Source organism: Silurus aristotelis (genome assembly GCF_946808225.1).
Source record: "Silurus aristotelis genome assembly, chromosome: 4".
Lineage (NCBI taxonomy): Eukaryota > Metazoa > Chordata > Actinopteri > Siluriformes > Siluridae > Silurus > Silurus aristotelis.
Window position 1 is genome coordinate 26,519,478 of NC_139577.1, and position 18,528 is coordinate 26,538,005.

General features: G+C 35.6%; 1 protein-coding gene across 1 annotated transcript; it reads right to left on the bottom strand.

The window, feature by feature from the left end:
- Window positions 1-1,097: 1,097 nt before the first annotated feature.
- On the bottom strand, window positions 1,098-18,206 carry slc43a1b (solute carrier family 43 member 1b). Its single transcript, XM_083538554.1, has 15 exons — window positions 18,129-18,206; window positions 16,473-16,629; window positions 13,367-13,553; window positions 12,031-12,086; window positions 10,160-10,236; window positions 6,391-6,483; window positions 5,288-5,421; window positions 5,048-5,199; window positions 3,934-4,080; window positions 3,537-3,572; window positions 3,270-3,402; window positions 3,056-3,176; window positions 2,800-2,873; window positions 2,231-2,354; window positions 1,098-1,646 (listed from the first exon to the last, which is right to left on the bottom strand). The coding sequence occupies exons 2-15, from the start codon at window positions 16,624-16,626 to the stop codon at window positions 1,449-1,451; spliced, it is 1,686 nt and encodes a 561-aa protein (XP_083394680.1). The 5' UTR covers window positions 16,627-16,629; window positions 18,129-18,206; the 3' UTR covers window positions 1,098-1,448.
- Window positions 18,207-18,528: the final 322 nt, after the last annotated feature.

Consider the following 18,528-nt stretch of genomic DNA (forward strand, 5'->3'; position numbering starts at 1 on the left):
TCACAATTCTGCACAAAAAGTACACTGACTGCTGTTAAAACAATGTTTCTGACAGCTCTATAAATCTAACATGACAGTGTTATCATACATAGTGCAAAGTAAAGATGCACAAGCTCAATGAGCAGTTGAATATTTCAACAACCATACATTTATGAACATCTACATTTCATCCAAAGTCACTTAGAGTTGAGTCAGGATACAACTGAGCAGTTGACAATTAAAGATCTTGCCCAAGAACCCAACCATGATAGTGACCTCATTTCTGAAGAAATAGAAGCCGAACACATTAAAATAAACAGTGAAGAAGCAAATCTATGTTGTTTTAAACAGTAGGCATAAACTACAGTAACCAACACAACTTTACTATTTAAAAGAGACCCTAATGTACACATGCAGTACCAAAAGCCAACTCATTAGATGTAATGGATTAATTGAGTTCTATCTGGAGGTAGCTTATGGTGATACAGCCAGTCAGCTGCTTTGTTTTATTGCAAACTGCATTACATTCATTAGTCAGTAATTAGATATTGTATAAATGTTTCTGTAGGCCAAACCTAAATTCCAATCATTGTCTTTGTACACTTCTGTTCAACATGGCTGAGCACTTCACTTTCAGTGCAGCAAGTTATTATAGAGCTGAAAAATGACAGAATGACAGCTGAATGGTGAAAGAGTGCCTTCTAAGTATACTCTCAAAAATAAGTTTCCTTAAAAGGTTCTTTGTTAAGGTGTATGGCTCTGTGAAGAATCTTTAAAATCATTTTTTGCTTCTGGGAAGCAAACAATGGTTGTTCAGTGACATCATTTTGATAACCTGCTGTTTTCTGTTGTTATTTTAAAGAGGTAATAGTGTGTCTAAATCATCCAGTAATACAGCTCAGCTTCCACAATTGCATTCGCTATCACAGACAGAGACCTATGTTGTTGAGCACCATTTCTCTTTAGTCCTACATATTGTAGTTTATGAATTCGTTATAATAATTCGTTATATAATTCGTTATCTCAATATAAAATTCTGCACAACCTTTATGCGACATAAAACCTACATATGGAGGTTAATTTAAGTGTCAGCTTATAAGTAAAAAAAACAAACAAAAAAAACTTTCATAAAATATAATTTCCTCTGTAAATGTTTCACAAATACTTTTTGTTTATATTCAGCTTGATAAATTAGCTCTATTCATTTTATTTAAAGAAAAACTATCCTGCTGATTCGGTCAGTCGGTTGGATCTAAAAGTTACATCCAAAGAATTTATAAATTGTGCGTTTTAAAAATTTGGACCATTTACTAATTGCTCCCTTTTTTAATCCCAATATACAGCTAAATGTTCATAAATGTCTCACAAAAAATGGCCATGATCATAGTTGTTTGTATTCAAGTTTGTGGTTCAAAAAAGCAAGAATGCAATTGTCATTGTCACAAAGTACTTTTTTGCATTATTCCTTCTTAAGCCTCATCTGTATCAAGCCCATCACTGGAGAGTTTCTCAGGGCTGTTTGCTGACTGATTTAGAACAACTGCTGATTGGCCAGTCGCTGCCTGATCCAGTACCTTCTTCTGTTTAATGAGTTGTCTGCGATGGTAGAACAAGTATCCTGGCAACAGGAAGCCAGATAATGAGAAAATCAGCAGCCCAAAGTTGATCTGTTATTTGGGGTACAAGAAAAAAAAATAGAGGTCCATTAGATCCATTAGAAATTTCTGTGCATGACTTGCACAATGATGAAATGATAGTCAAACCTTTCCTTTTCATCTCAACCCAAAATATATTTATTAATATTCAGTAATTACCATTTGGTACAAAAAGAATCCTTAACTTTTTTGTGAAAAATCCTACATTCATTTACACAAATAGATTTCTGAACCAAACAAAATGATCCATAAATGTGTGTTTAAATGATTAGTGAAATATGAAATGATGTGCTTTATATGATTACAAGCACATGATTAGAGCGAGTAAGCAAAGATGACTAAATCAACCGTCTTGAATACTCCAGGATGTTAACTCCAGAAACTTTTGGCAACCATCAAAAAAAGGGAAAAATTACTTTAGTTAATTAACCTTAAAGCAAATTGTGCTCTTGCTGGTGCACTTGTACTATGAACTGTACATGAAGTAGCACAATATTGAAACCCTGTGTGTGTGTGTGTGTGTGTGTGTGTGTGTGTGTCTGTGTGTGTGTGTGTGTGTGTGTGTGTGTGTGTGTGTGTGTGTGTGTGTGTCTCACCCAATAAGGATCTCCTCCGAGTGGACCCAACATAAGAACAAACAGGGGCTGCTGAAGGAGAGCAAATAGAGCACTCAATAGAGACTGCAGGCCCGTCAGTGTGCCAAAGTGGTTTGGGGGGTACCTGACAACAATCACGAGACAGTGAACATCAACAAACACATTATTTAATATTTTATTATCCATTTAAACACACAAATGTATTCACAAAGCAAGAATTGTTATATACTTGCACATTCCTTGTAATCTGCCTATAGATCTAATGCATAGAATTTTAATCTCTGAATAATTTGAGTGCTTTGTAGCTGGAAAAAAATTTCCTGGCTACACTAAAGTGTTCTCCAACTGACTAATCCCTAATCTTCAGAGCTCGTGGCACCAATTAAAAGTAGTAGCAACATGACTGCAGCACATAAATGTTTACACAATAATTAAACAATTCTTATTTTATTTTAAATAATTTCCATTAAACATGTTTGGCAAAACTAATGGGACTGGTATATTTTAAGTAAATGCAAATGGCTATTCTAAGTAGATTTAAGAGTGCAAATGAAACTTTCATGACTTACACAGCAGCATAGAGTCCTCCACAGCAAGAGTGAATGAAACCTCTTACAACAGTATGAAGAACGAAAGACAGAAACTATGACAGACATTGAGAGAAGATTTTACAATTATAAATGTTTTATATGCATGGATGTAGATAAATACATAGATGACTAGATAATTAGATAATTAAATAGATACAAATAAATAAAATAGAGTGAGATCTATCAATGCATCAAAATGAAAAACAGGAATGTATTACACACGTGTGTGTCCTACCTGGACAGGAAGGTTGTCTATCAAGCATATGATGCCAAACAACACTAGCAAGAGGTTGGTGAAGATAACAGCTCGGATTGCATTGGTGAGTTTCTGGATCTTTTTGTCTCTCTTGGGTGGCCTGTATTAAAAAGGTTATGTTAATTATAAGAGATGATTAGATAATTAAAATTTGATAATTAGAGTTTGAGTAAGTTTTGATCAATTTTTTAACCTTTTCTCGCCATCCACCAAGCTATTGTCCTCCACGCACTCTTTCATCCTCCAGTCCATGATGTACCCAATAAGAGGGGAAGTCAGGAGACACAGCAGCTGCATAGTGCCGAAGATAGACGAGTAGAAGCTTACTGAGGAAATGCATGCACCACACATCAGATTTGATCTACAACATTGTTGTATTCATGGTATCAAAAATGCATTTATTTAGAATGTTCTAGATTGCCACTTTATGTTTACACTTTATTTGTTAGACTTTTCTCACCTTGTTCTTCTGCCTCTTGCATTAACTTTTCTGGAGCTGGTTAAGAAGAAAGAGTGAATAGAAGTTAAGCATGAAAACACATGCACAACACATATTTTCTGTTCACTGAGGAGTTTGTGCCTCAGTGATATCATTTATTCTTATCTATGCCCTCATTAGAGTGGAAGCAATTAAACCAAAATTAATGACACCCGTACAGAATATAATCATGTCCAATCACACATATGCAAAGCTCTGTCATCCACTACTATGGTGAAAAGTCAAGAACTTTCTACAAAAAATAAAGAAATCAGAATCAATCTGATCAAAAAAAAAAAAGTAACTTATATAAAATACAAACGCAGTTAAAACACCAAAATTGTTTATTTAAAAAAAAAAAAATGTTTGGGATGCTCACCATTGAGGTCACCATGTGTGACCAGGAACTCCAGCATCTTATTCATGGCTCCCATATAAAATATAATGCGGAGCTGGGTCATTGCCATGATGATTAAACTCCACAAAAAGATAGGAGAACAAACAGAATGGCGAAATGGTTGGGCACCTAAACACACAGACACCATATGCAAAAATTTTATGCATTTTTGTATTTGATTTTATGCATACGGCTGTGCATGCAACCCATATATATATATATATCCCCCTGTCCTCTACATCTGCCTCTTTCAAACCAACTACCTGCATGTCTTCCCTCCCCACATGCATAAACCTCATCCTTGGTCTTCCTCCTTTCCTCCATCCTCAGCATTCTCCTACCGATATACACCATGTCCCTCCTCTGCACATGTCCAAACCATCTCAATCTTGACTCCCTCACCTTGTCTCCAAAACATCCTACATTCGCTGTCCCTCTAATAAACTCGTTTCTAATCCTGTCCATCCTCGTCACTCCCAATAAAAATCTCAACATTTTCAGCTCTGCTACCTCCAGCTCGACCTCCTCTCTTCTAGTCAAAGCCACTGTCTCTAGCAGGTCTCACCACAGTCCCATAAACTTTCACTTTCGAAAACACTTTTCTATCACAAATCACTCCTGCTATCACTCTTCTCCACCCACCCCACCTGCACTCTTTTCTTCACTTCTCTAACACACTCTCCATTACTTTGCACTGTTGTCCCCAGGTACCTGAACTCCTCCACCTTCTCCACCTCTTCTCCCTGCAACTGCACCACTCCACTGCCCTCCCTCTTATTCACACACATGTACTCTGTTTAACTCCTACTGACTTTCATTCCCTCCAGCTCTCCAGGCTTTTCTCAACCTGCTCCCTACTCTCACCACAAATCACAATATCATTCGCAAACATCATAGTCCACGGAAACTCCTGTCTGACCTTGTCCATCAACCTGTTCATCACCACTGCAAACAGGAAAAAGGACTCAGATCTGATTCTTGATGTAATCCAACCTCCACCTTTAACCAGTCTGTCGTTCTTGCACACTTAACTGCTGTCACACTGTCCTCATGTGTCCACTGTGTGTGTGTTTGTGTGTGTATGTGTAAATCTTACCTTGGCTCGGTGTGGCTGCTCCATTGCTTTGTTTATACTCATCCAAAAACTGTTTTTTATCCATTTCCTGTCCCACAGTGGTTACATGGCTGTAGCAGCGATCCCCTGTCACCTTGTGGTCCATTGCTACACCACTCAGCTTTACTTTTTTACTGTATAAGGAAAACAAAGAGGAAGAAATAAAGCCATTTAATATTTATTTAATATTTTTTATGTATATACACTAAATAGAATACTTACATGTAGCTGATATCTTCAGGAGCAGGAAAAGACTCCACAGGCCAGTTAAGTAAGCAATTGAGGAAAACAAGACATGCCAATCCTGCCCACACCCAGAAGATCAAGCGGAATGACACCCCTAAATCATAGATTAGCTAATGAAAGAATAAAAAAAAACATTAGCATTTAAAATGTCTGTGTGGAGAAGTCAAGACTTAACTTCCCTCGCTAGTGTCGTGAGAAGATGCTTGAACACCTGACGAGAGCTTAATTCAGTGCCAAAACTTTAATAACATCCATGCTTCCGAATGCCTGCCAAATGGCAATTTTACTTTCATATAGACTTAATATTCATCTACATCTCATTAACCTGCATGGCAGCCATGAATAACCTTTCTGAAATTAAATCTGTTTATTTCTTTAATAAAACATATCTATATGTGCTTGCATCAGTAATGAAATGATTATTAATTACCTTAAATTAGATTTTATCAGCTAAACTTCCCAAATCTAGTACCTACATTGTACGCTGTCACGTCTACTGTTTTAGAAACATCATTTGACAGCTGATATTTAGATCATTTACCAACGCAAATCTTATTTTTCTATGGCACGCAACCAAAAAAACTGCTTGATCAAACATAATATCCACTGTGTGACAATAACTTTATAAGTTACTGCAGAAGTTCAAACGATGTTGGATGACTATTTGCCTACCAATGTTGTAAAGTCTTGCTAAATTCAATCTGTAACTTCTGTTGATTGTCGGTTTCCTTAACTTTTCTGCTTGCTTTGTAGATAAACTACTCCACATTGCCTACAACACATTTTTCAGTCTGTTGTGCTATATTTGTGTATAATTATGATCTCTATAGAGAAAGGAACTCGGTTCACCGGAGATCCAGGACAAAGATTCATATAAATATTAACCCAGAATTTGTCTTAATATAATATCATGTGTCAGTCTTCACAGTTTTCGTCTAGGTTTCTGTCTATACATCATTTGTCAACCAAGGCATCAAAGCATAAGCTACTTTGGCACACACTACAAAATGTTCATATGCACTAAAGTCACATGCAATATACAGTAGTCACATTTTTTAGGTTACTACTTTGTGTCTTACCTTGACTCCCGGGAAGGTAACAGCAGAAGAAGCATAGGAACCAATCATTAGGGAAAGAATGGTAGAACGCACATTTCCAAACATGTTGGGGAGCTGAGGAAACAAGATTTTAATTTTAGATTTATTCAGGGGCATAGTCTACAAATGAGCAGTTACAGCTTAAAAGAATACTTTTAAGGTCCCAAACTTGGACGTCAAATTTAAATTAAAATTTTATTTGTCACATACACATTCATACATGCAGTGAAATTGAAATATGAAAGTATAGAAAGTATAAAAGTACAAGGTATAACTAAGTATAAAAATAGTGAAACAATTCTTTATGTTTAAGAATTTATATATAAAGGATATATATTATATAAAAATCACTTGGAATACCTTTCAGAGGTATGTTTTTCATGTGGAAGGTGAGATTTAGGAAAGTACATTAAATTACATTTAGCTGTATTAAGTTGGATCCTGGTAGGTCAATTGGTGACTCTAAATGATGTGTGCATGTGTGTGTGGTGTGTAAAGGTACACAAAATTCACGGTTTGGTACCTTTTAAGTCTTAAAACAAATTATTATTTTTTTTTTTGCAGTTTTTTATTATTATTATTATTATTATTATTATTATTATTATTATTATTATTATTATTATTAATATTAATATTATTAACATTTGTGATCATCAACAGTTTACATTTTTAAAGCAATTTTAAATAAAATGCCTGCTCTGTAAAATAATATATGGAATAATATTTTTATAATATTTTTTATAAATAAAATAAAAAAAATAATATGAATGCCATACACTTTTTTTATTAACTTGATTAACTTAATTAGTCAATTGAATTGGCACAAATTAAATTGATTGAATAATATTTAAATAAATGGAAAAATGTCATTAAAAATTTTACATTTGTTAGACCCCATTTAAAATATATATTCTACTCAACTGTTTAACTAATTTCAGCATACTTTAACAAATGACTTCAATCCCTCTATCCTTAATTGTTAGCCGCAGGCTACTTCCTGGTTAGCGGCTAACGTTCTTTACTCTTTAGCGTTGTCATGCATGCGCAAAACAAATGTTATTTCCGGGACGTAGTGAATAGCCACAGTAACACTGTGCTAACTCTAGTTTCTAGTTTTTTGTACCCCTGGCATTGTTGTGTATGTTTTAAGGTTTAATAATAATAATAATAATAATAGTTAAAAAATGCATTTAAAGTGCAAGGCGGAGACTAAACAAACTTACGTTCCTGAGGGAACTCAGATTTTTATTTAAAAAGGATTGCATTGGGTACATGTGTGGATGATCCACTGTGGCGCCCCCTAATGGGAGAAGTTGAAAGAAGAAGAAAAAGATTGGGTAAATGTGTGTACCGAACAAAAAGCCCTGTACCGAAAATTTTTGTTATGAATACGTATGCCATTACACCCCTAGTGTGTGGTGCCCTGTAATAGACTGGCATGTAATCCAGGGTGTTCTCACACCTCACACCTGGTGTTTCCAGGATGGGCTCCAGATTCATTGTCACATTAGCCAAAAGAATGGTTAATCAGATATGAATACATGCACTCAGCAAGTGAATTCATGTTTATTGAATGTTTTGACTGTACAGCAAATAAAGTAATCAATGGAACTCAACATCTGCCATTCATTTTCTTTTATAAGTGAGGTTTAAATCAACATGTTTTCTGTTAGGGATTAATGAGTGTATTCCTGTCTCATGCCTAGTGGACAGGACAGACTCACAACTTGAATCAGGATAAAGCAATATTAAATTAATGAATACAAAAATAAAGGTTTTCCTTTCAGATCTCAGTACAGAGTAACATAAAATTCTTGTTAGCTGTATTTTAATATACACTACAGATGCAGTAGATAGAAGTTAGTTAAAAAAATGTTGGAGTATTGCTTTAAGCAGTGTTCAAATATGTATCATTGTCCCTAATGGACGTTTTACCCACAAACTTACAGTGACTACTCCACAACCTCAACCACTGAGAATCTTTGTCTGGTCTAACCTGAACCATGTCCACAGCGTTGTTGCAGAGTTGTAGCAGTGCAAAAAAGTGAGAGACACACACCTGTATTTAATTTAGCACTGTACTCTTTTGTGTTCTTAAAAGTTTTGTGTTTTAAAACTATGTAAAAAAAAAATTATAAATATAATATAATATAATATAATATAATATAATATAATATAATATGCCACATTTTTAAATGTAATGTTACAAATGTAATTTGCTAGTCATGCTAAAAATACAGTAGTCAGTCTAAGATTTGTGCACATGGAATTACTTTAACTTACTTTGATACTTTTTTATATTCTTGACTTTGTTCCTCCTACAATGTGCCCCAAAATTACGGCTGAGCATGTGCACACACACCCACATGAAATTCTTTCCCCTTATATGACTCTGCATGAATCATCCACCTTGGAACATGGTTTTAACCTGCATCTGTCTTTCTCTCATGCTCTCTCTCTCTCTCTCTCTCTCTCTCTCTCTCTCTCTCTCTCTCTCTCTCTCTCTCTCTTCTCTCTATCTCTCTCTATCTCTCCTCATTACCCACACTTTACTGTTCATATTCTATTTTGGCATTTCTATATCTGCTTCTCTGAGGTATTTATATTCATGCTGGCCATGAACGTGGATTACTAAACGGAAGTCTGGCATGGGGACAGAAAAACTAAATAAATTATCCATTATATGTAGGAGAAGGAAGTACATACATGGAGACTCTAAAACCAAAGAAAAAATATCAGTTTCTCTTTTAATTGGTTGGTTTTTCTTATCCGATATACTGTATGTTAAGCTATTAATTATTAATCTGTCCAATTAACAAAAAAAGTAGGTTGACCAGAGCAATGAAAAGAATGACAGAATGATTTTTGGGTATAAGATGTGTGAAAAGAGTTAAAGGGAAAATAGTGGTAGGACATTGGAACTGCTATGGGGAGTGTGACAGAGGGAGTTTACATTACAGTTTACGGGAACATGGGAATGGCTGTGGTGAGGGCGTGAGCACTGACCTGCCCTCTGATTGGCCAAAAATGTCATGGCAATATTTAGGGCCTTGAAGTGGGACAACATGTGCCTCTGGAGAGTAACTAACCAAAATACACACAGAAACACACGCATGCACGCAAATGCCTGCTCTTGTGTAATTCAACTTGCTAGCAGTATCACAAAATAAAATCAATTTCTAGGTGACAGCAAATTGGGCATGCTGAAACTTACTGGCATAGCTATAGTGTTTTGTTATGGCAGTAAGTTTAAGTAATTTAAACCATTAATTAGTAAAGAAATCAATATCTCTATGTTTATGACCGTATGATTGTTATACCATGTTACTATACTTTTAAATTGGATCAACTTTTTATTGCATCTCTTCAAATTAATTTAGTGCAACAAATCCCAAACATGTGCTTGAGAAGTCTATTGGAAAACTCTGAAATGAAAGTGTGTATGCCAGGGTTTTTTTCTATTATAAAATGATTTATTATGTAAAAACATAAATGACGTAAAAATACAACTAAAAGAAAGTTCATTTAAATTAAAATATAATGAAATATATTTATATATTTTTTGTTATTAGCTGTTATGGTCTACATGAGTTGCATTGGCATCATAAAGTTTCAGTTTATTTAGATATTCATCGTTCTTCAGTAACTACAACTAAATAAATAGATGACTAGATAGTATGAGAGGAATAGTGGCTACTAAAAGCTACAGATAAATCAACGAGAAAAACATGTGCGGTTCTGTTGGTCCTACCGTTAGTGAAGTAAAGGTCAGACATATTCCTCCAAAGCCATTGAAGGAGACAGCAATAAAGATGAGAGGTGACAATACTGAGATGTAAAAAGATAAAATAAAAAATTCGGTATACTGCCTCTGTATTGCATACTACACCACACATGTAATGGTCACTATATGGGCAAAGATTTGTGGACACCCAGCCATAAGATTGTTACAGTATCTCACAAAAGTGGGTACACCTTTCACATTTTAGCAACCATTTTATTTTATGATCTTAAGGGACAATACTAAAGAAAAAAATGTTTATATATTTTAAAATAGTCAATGTGCAGCTTGTAAAAATACCTCAACACAACAGACATTATTGTTGTTATAGCTGCCAACGAAGGTGAGTACACCCTAAGTGATAGCAGCTGTACGTCGTTTAACTATGCAAAACAAAATGTCCTATTCATCATGTTACTGTTTTTATCTGCTTGACAGGACCAAACAAATTTGTGTATCATGTATTAGAGCAGTTTAAATTTGGTGCTTTGAGTACAATTCTCTCAAACTGACCACTGGATGTTCAACATGGCACCTCATGGCAAAGATTTTCTGAGGATTTTAGAATTAGATTTGTTGCTCTTTACAAAGATGGCCTAAGCTATAATATCAGTAACACCCTGAAACTGAGTTACAGTGCAGTGGCCAGGGTCAAACAGAGGTTTTCCAAGACAGGTTCCACTCGGAACAGACCTCGCAAGGGTCAATCAAAGAAATTGAGTCCTCGTGCTGTGTGTCAGGTGCAGAATCTGGCTTCAAAAAACAGATGCATGAGTGCTGCCAGCATTGCTTTAGAGGTTGCAGAAACGGAAGGTCAACTTGTCAGTGCTCAGACCACATGACACACAATACAACCAGTTGATTTACATGGCCGTCATCTAAGAAGGAAACCTTTTCTGAAGCTGGCTCACAAGAAAGCCCGCCACCAATTTGCTGAAGACGACCTGACTAAGAGCATGCAATACTGAAACCATGTCCTTTGGTCTGATGGGACTAAGAAAAATTGTGAAATTGTGCATGCTGGTGGTAGCAACATGGTCTGGGGCAGCATGAGTACTGCTTGTACTGGAGAGCTGTGGTTCATTAAGGAAAACATGGATTTCAACATGTACTGTGACATTCTAAAGCAGAACATGATGCCCTCTCTTCAGGAACTAGGCCGAATGGCAGTTTTCCAACATAATATTAAACACAAACACCCCAGCAAGATGGCAACTGCCTTGCTGAGAAAGCTGAAGGTGAAGGTGATTGAGTGGACAAGTGTGTCTTCAGACCTGAACCCTACTGAGCTACTGTGGGCCTCCCCAAGCAAAAGGTGGAGATGCGCCATGTGTCTAACATTCAGCAGCTCCGTGATGTCATTATGTAAGATGTGAAAGAGTGCTCGATAACAGTGGTGCTCACACAAAATATTGACACTTTGGAGACAGTTTTGACATGTTCACTTAGGGTGTACTCATTTTTGTTACCAGAAATTTTGACAATAATGGTTGTATGTGAAGATTTCATGTGAAAACTTTCATTCCATCCCATGCAAATTATATCTTAATGGAGCTGGCTTTGTCAGGAACAGGTTTGAGCCTCCTAGTTCAATTGAAGGGAAGATTTAATCTAAACTCCTTTATAATAGTGTGCATTTATGATTATAGTTTGGAGAAGAACCACTTATGGCTGGAAAATTCAGGTGTCCCAATGCTTTTGTCCAAATAGCATATGTATATAAACAATCTCACACACACACACACACACACACACACACACACACACACACACACACACACACACACACACACACACACACACACACACACACATTCAGTAATTAAATGTAATGCACTCACATGAAGGATCATATGCTGCCACAGCAATTAAAATATTTGAAAAGGCAAAACAGGAACTAGGAGCAAACAGAAAGTAAAAATGGTTCATTTTGTGCGGTGGTCAAGAAAGTGAAATATACACAACTCCTTATCATATCCCATATATAAATCATTAATCATTGATCATAATTGGCGAGGTGGTAGCTCAGTGTTTAAGGAGCTGGGTTACTGATCAGAAGGCCAGGGGTCTAAACCCTGGCATCGCCAAGCTGCCACTCCTGAGCTTTTGAGCAAGGCCGTTAACCCTCTGCTCCAGGGGGGCTGTGTCATGGCTGACCCTGCGCTCTGACCACAGCTTCCAAACAAACTGGATTATACGAAGAAAAGAATTTCACTGTGCTGTAATCTATATGTGACAACTAAAGGCTATTTATAAATTGTACTTGCTTATGTGTTCTCTAATAAAAGTGGAATATTTTCCTACCTTCATTGTATACATTGCCACACCAGATGTCTATTGAGATCAGAAGCTTAGCAGAATTTGGACTGTACTCACAGTAGCTAACATCCAGGTGTCATAATCTTAGGGCTGCCTCATTAATTAAGGGTTACTGGTCAGAAGAATTTGATCTTAAACCTTAGAACAAGATGTCACTGTTTAGCCATTGAGCAAGGCCCTAAACCATCTCTGTTTCAGGAGGAGCACATCGCCCAAGCTTCTTAACAAATTGGAAAACAAAAAAAGCTCCACACATTTAATTTTTGTAGGACTATGTATATGTGACAATTTATTTATAAATCTGTTTACAAATAAATAGTATTGCTGAGAACAATAATGTATACTCTGACCTTTCCCACACTACGCTCCTACCTTCAATTCTAATCAATTTTGAAAGAAAAAATTATTTGTATTTGCATGAACCACTTGTTCAGTGTTAGATTAATAGGAGGAATAAAAAATGAGGCTAGATGTGACACTGTCATCATTGTTCAATTAATAATCACAACCATGTAATGTTGATATCCTTCTATTTTTTTGTACGCAGTGGCATCTTTTTGCAATGTATTGCCTCTATATATATTTTCATTAGGATGACATGGAGTAAAAAATTATATTCTTCTTTCTTCAATCCATGTTGCAGCTACTTTTGAGCATTTCGTTAATATTTATAGATAAATACTTGTAATTTTTTGCTATGTCTGTGACTGACGTGCTTCTTACTTACTATACCATAATCCCACTGGATAGATATCTAATAGACATAAAAATTTTGTCCATTGGATATCTATCTTTAAAGCTCTAAATACAACATAATTAGTAGTAAGTAGTAAGTGCCTAATATTGACTGTCATGTACCTGCCCAGAAGCCTTAGGGGGCGTGGCCCATACTTGTCCATTAGGATTCCCAGGGGCAGAGTAGCTGCACTGATGATGAACGAACCGATCGTAAAGCCAAGATTTAGGATTTCCTCTTGCTCAAAACAGCTCAGCCACACAGAGCTCTCCTCCAAGCTGCTGTTACCATGATGCTTAGTCTCATTTTCTATGAGAACATGAGGGAAGCAATATTAGAAATACTTTAATGTAGCCAATGTTTATCAAATCTTAATTTGGTATTAAGTTAAAACAGAGTATGTGAAAGAGGAAAAGCATTTTTTTTTTCTTAGCAGAAAAAATCTAAATTGAAAAAAAAAAAAAACAATATTACAAATAATAGGTCCCCACTACATATATATATATATATATATATATATATATATATATATATATATATATATATATATATATATATATATATATATATATATATATAAAGTGGTACTCCGGAAGTTTCTGAAAAGTTCTTAAAAACCACGAATTTTGGACGCACCCCCGCAGCCCCTAAGGTACCTTAGTGAATTTATCTAGACATTATGTCACTTTAACACTTTAACACAATAGTGTTTTTATTATTCTGGAATTTGTTAGAGAAAACACACTTATTGTTATATATATATATATATATATATATATATATATATATATATATATATATATATATATATATATATATATATATATATATATATATATCACAGGATTCCTGTGAATTTTAGGATGATCCGTAATTTGCTGTTAGTTTTATATATATATATATATATATATATATATATATATATATATATATATATATATATATATATATATATATATATATATATATATATACAGTGAGGAAAATAAGTATTTGAACACCCTGCTATTTTGCAAGTTCTCCAACTTAGAAATCATGGAGGGGTCTGAAATTGTCATCGTATTTGCATATGAGAGACATAATCTAAAAAAAAAATCCAGAAATCACAATATATGATTTTTAAACTATATATTTGTATGATACAGCTGCAAATAAGTATTTAAACACCTGTCTATCAGCTAGAATTCTGACCCTCAAAGACCTGTTAGTCTGCCTTTAAAATGTCCACCTCCACCACATTTATTATCCTAAATTAGATGCACCTGTTTGAGGTCGTTAGCTGCATAAAGACACCTGTCCACCCAATACAATCAGTAAGAATCCAACTACTAACATGGCCAAGACCAAAGAGCTGTCCAAAGACACTAGAGACAAAATTGTACACCTCCACAAGGCTGGAAAGGGCTACGGGGAAATTGCCAAGCAGCTTGGTGAAAAAAGGTCCACTGTTGGAGCAATCATTAGAAAATGGAAGAAGCTAAACATGATTGTCAGTCTCCCTCGGACTGGGGCTCCATGCAAGATCTCACCTCGTGGGGTCTCAATGATCCTAAGGAAGGTGAGAAATCAGCCCAGAACTACACGAGAGGAGCTGGTCAATGACCTGAAAAGAGCTGGGACCACTTCCAAGGTTACTGTTGGTACACTAAGATGTCATGGTTTAAAATCATGCATGGCACGGAAGGTTTCCCTGCTTAAACCAGCACATGTCCAGGCACATCTTAAGTTTGCCAATGACCATGTGGATGATCCAGAGAAGTCATGGGAGAAAGTCTTGTGGTCAGATGAGACCAAAATAGAACTTTTGGGTCATAATTCCACTAAACGTGTTTGGAGGAAGAAGAATGATGAGTACCATCCCAAGAACACCATCCCTACTGTGAAGCATGGGGGTGGTAGCATCATGCTTTGGGGGTGTTTTTCTGCACATGGGACAGGGCGACTGCACTGTATTAAGGAGAGGATGACCGGGGCCATGTATTGCGAGATTTTGGGGAACAACCTCCTTCCCTCAGTTAGAGCATTGAAGATGGGTCGAGGCTGGGTCTTCCAACATGACAATGACCCGAAGCACACAGCCAGGATAACCAAGGAGTGGCTCTGTAAGAAGCATATCAAGGTTCTGGCGTGGCCTAGCCAGTCTCCAGGCCTAAACCCAATAGAGAATCTTTGGAGGGAGCTCAAACTCCGTGTTTCTCAGCGACAGGCCAGAAACCTGACTGATCTAGAAAAGATCTGTGTGGAGGAGTGGGCCAAAATCCCTCCTGCAGTGTGTGCAAACCTGGTGAAAAACTACAGGAAACGTTTGACCTCTGTAATTGCAAACAAAGGCTACTGTACCAAATATTAACATTGACTTTCTCAGGTTTTCAAATACTTATTTGCAGCTGTATCATACAAATAAATAGTTTAAAAATCATACATTGTGATTTCTGGATTTTTTTTTTTAGATTATGTCTCTCACAGTGGACATGCACCTACGATGACAATTTCAGACCCCTCCATGATTTCTAAGTGGGAGAACTTGCAAAATAACAGGGTGTTCAAATACTTATTTTCTTTACTATATATATATATATATATATATATATATATATATATATATATATATATATATATATATATATATATATATATATATATGCCACATAACTAAGTTGTTTCTCTGATTTCTGGTTCTCTGATAGCACTGTAGACCAAAAAATTTGGAATTGTTTTTGTCGAGTTTTATGTTAAAATAATTCAACTTCTTAATAAAAATATAATTAGTAATTATAAAATGAAGTAAAATTTTAATACAGTACTGTACTGTATACATAAATAGCATTTTTGGGGTGGCGTCTGTTTATCACGGCTTTTTGTTTATCGTGCGCGGTTTTAGAACGTAACCACCATGATAAACAGGGAATTACTGTGTATATATATATATATATATATATATATATATATATATATATATATATATATATATATATATATATATATATATGTATATATATATATATATATATATATATATATATATATATATATATATATATATATATATATATATATATATATATATATATACACACACAGTAATATATATATATATATATATATATATATATATATATATATATATATATATATATATATATATATATATATATATATATATATACGCATTTATTTATTTTAACTGGTGAGGTATGCTGCTTGTTTGTCCTTTATGGGATAGTATACCTATGCACAAATGTGAATAGAAACCCTCAGCCTTAAGCATGATTAGGAGTGAACCCCAGCCCAACAACACTGCCGAAAAGAACAGGTTCTCAAGTATAGCCGTTAAGGCCATCCACCAACGCCTTCTGTAGGCTTGTGAGAGAGATGGTGCCATTTCCTAAAAAAGGAAAAAGAAGAACCCAAATCACCAAATGCATTACAAATGATACATTCATACAAGTACATACAATCAGTTACTGGAATACAGTGTACCTGTCTACCTAAATATGTTTTTCTATTTATTAGGAAATAAGTGATAAACATATAATTATAAAATGTTGCACATGAAGCTAATAAAACATATACTGATATATACTGGACAGTATACTACTTTACATTGGATTACGTTTCTGGAATCTGGCGGTGTGGCATGGCACATTATCCTGCTGAAAGTGGCCATTTGCATTAGGGAATTTTTTTGCCAAGATGGATTTGGTCAGCAACAATGTTTAGGTGGCTGATAGGTGTTAATGTGACATAAGCATGATTGCCAGGACGCAAAATTTCCCATTATAACATTGCCCAGAGTATCACACTGCCTATGCAGACTTACTTTCTTCCAAAAGTGCATCTGATTACATCGCTACAGTTTAGCAACCCCCACACACCCAGCCATCCACATTATTAGACCAGGCCACCTTCTTGTTCCATGATTCAGTTCTAATGTTCACATGCCAATTGTAGGAGGTAGTTAAACAGCACCATACTCATCAAGCTGTAATGCACTTTTTTGTCATAGCCAACATGAACTTTTTCACCAGTTTGTGCTATAGTAGCTCTTCTGTAATCTTAGATAGACTAGCCTTCAAACCCCACATGCATCAATGAGTCTTGGGTGCATACGACCCTGTCATCAGTTTACTGGTAAGTACTGATAACTATAAACATTGTCATTTTAGAAATGCTTTTTGAAGGTTAGCCATCAAAATTTTGCCTTTGTCATAATTCTTTAGATCCTTACACTTTTTTATTTTTCCTGCTTCCAAACAACTTCGAGAACTGACTGCTCATTTGTGGACTGACATGTCCCAACTCATAACAGGTGGCATTATAAAATAATCTGTGTTCAATTCAGCTGTCTGTGGTTTTAATTTGATTGATCCTGTGCCTTTCTCCTTTTCACATCCACCTGATTTATCAAGACACCCTACCTGTGGATAAAGCTCTCTACTTTTGGAGACCACAGTGTGCACCTGAGGATGGTTCATCCTTAAAAGCCTAAAGATCCCTGAAGTTCCCTTTTAAGTCTGGTTCCTCTTATGATTGATTTCTCATTCTATCCCAGATAGTTTTCCCTTGACACCACTGGCTTGCTCGTTATGGATAAACTTATAGAGACTTATAGGCACTACCATAACTTCATATTCTATAGCCTGTTTATCTCTGTAAAGCTGCTTTGAAATAATGTCCATTGATAAAAGTGCTATACAAATAATGTATGAGTATAATCCTCACAGAGAACAGTTTAGAATAAGTTAGTTATAACTTTATTTATTTTCATGTCATATGAACGAAGTCGTAAAAAAACGTTTATGTAGCTTTTATAATCAAAGTATAATAGTATCATATTTTTTCACGCGCAAAACGCAATGCAGGCGGAACGTGTATAATACTTACCAATTCGTGACAGACCGTGTATAGAGTTATGGAAAAGTCACAGTTTTTGCTGCTGAATAAAAAAAATACAACTTTGGAATGTCCTTTTTGCTTATTAATCCTGAGAAACTACAAGCCACAGTCCACGAGGCGCATGAGACTCTCTCTCTCCAACATGCGCGCTATAAATGGCAATAATTCGTCAGCCAGTGCGCGCACGCACGCGCACGCAAACACACACACACACACACACACACACACACCCTATTTAAACTTAGTGCAACCCCGAGTGATCCTGAGGACATGTGTCCACAGCTGACATTGCACGTGCCCACCACTGTCTGAGTTTTGACACCATGGTGGTGTTGGAGCAAGTGTTCAGTTTATTGTCACTACATGCCATATCAGATCACAACACTAT

Coding starts and splice junctions, on each gene's coding strand:
- slc43a1b (XM_083538554.1), bottom strand. CDS start 16,626: ATGGCACCATCTCTCTCACAAGCCTACAGAAGGCGTTGGTGGATGGCC. Junction 12,087..13,366: donor CCCCTAAGGCTTCTGGGCAG/GTACATGACAGT, acceptor GTTTGCTCCTAG/TTCCTGTTTTGCCTTTTCAA. Junction 3,177..3,269: donor TTGGTGGATGGCGAGAAAAG/GTTAAAAAATTG, acceptor TTTTTAATACAG/GCCACCCAAGAGAGACAAAA.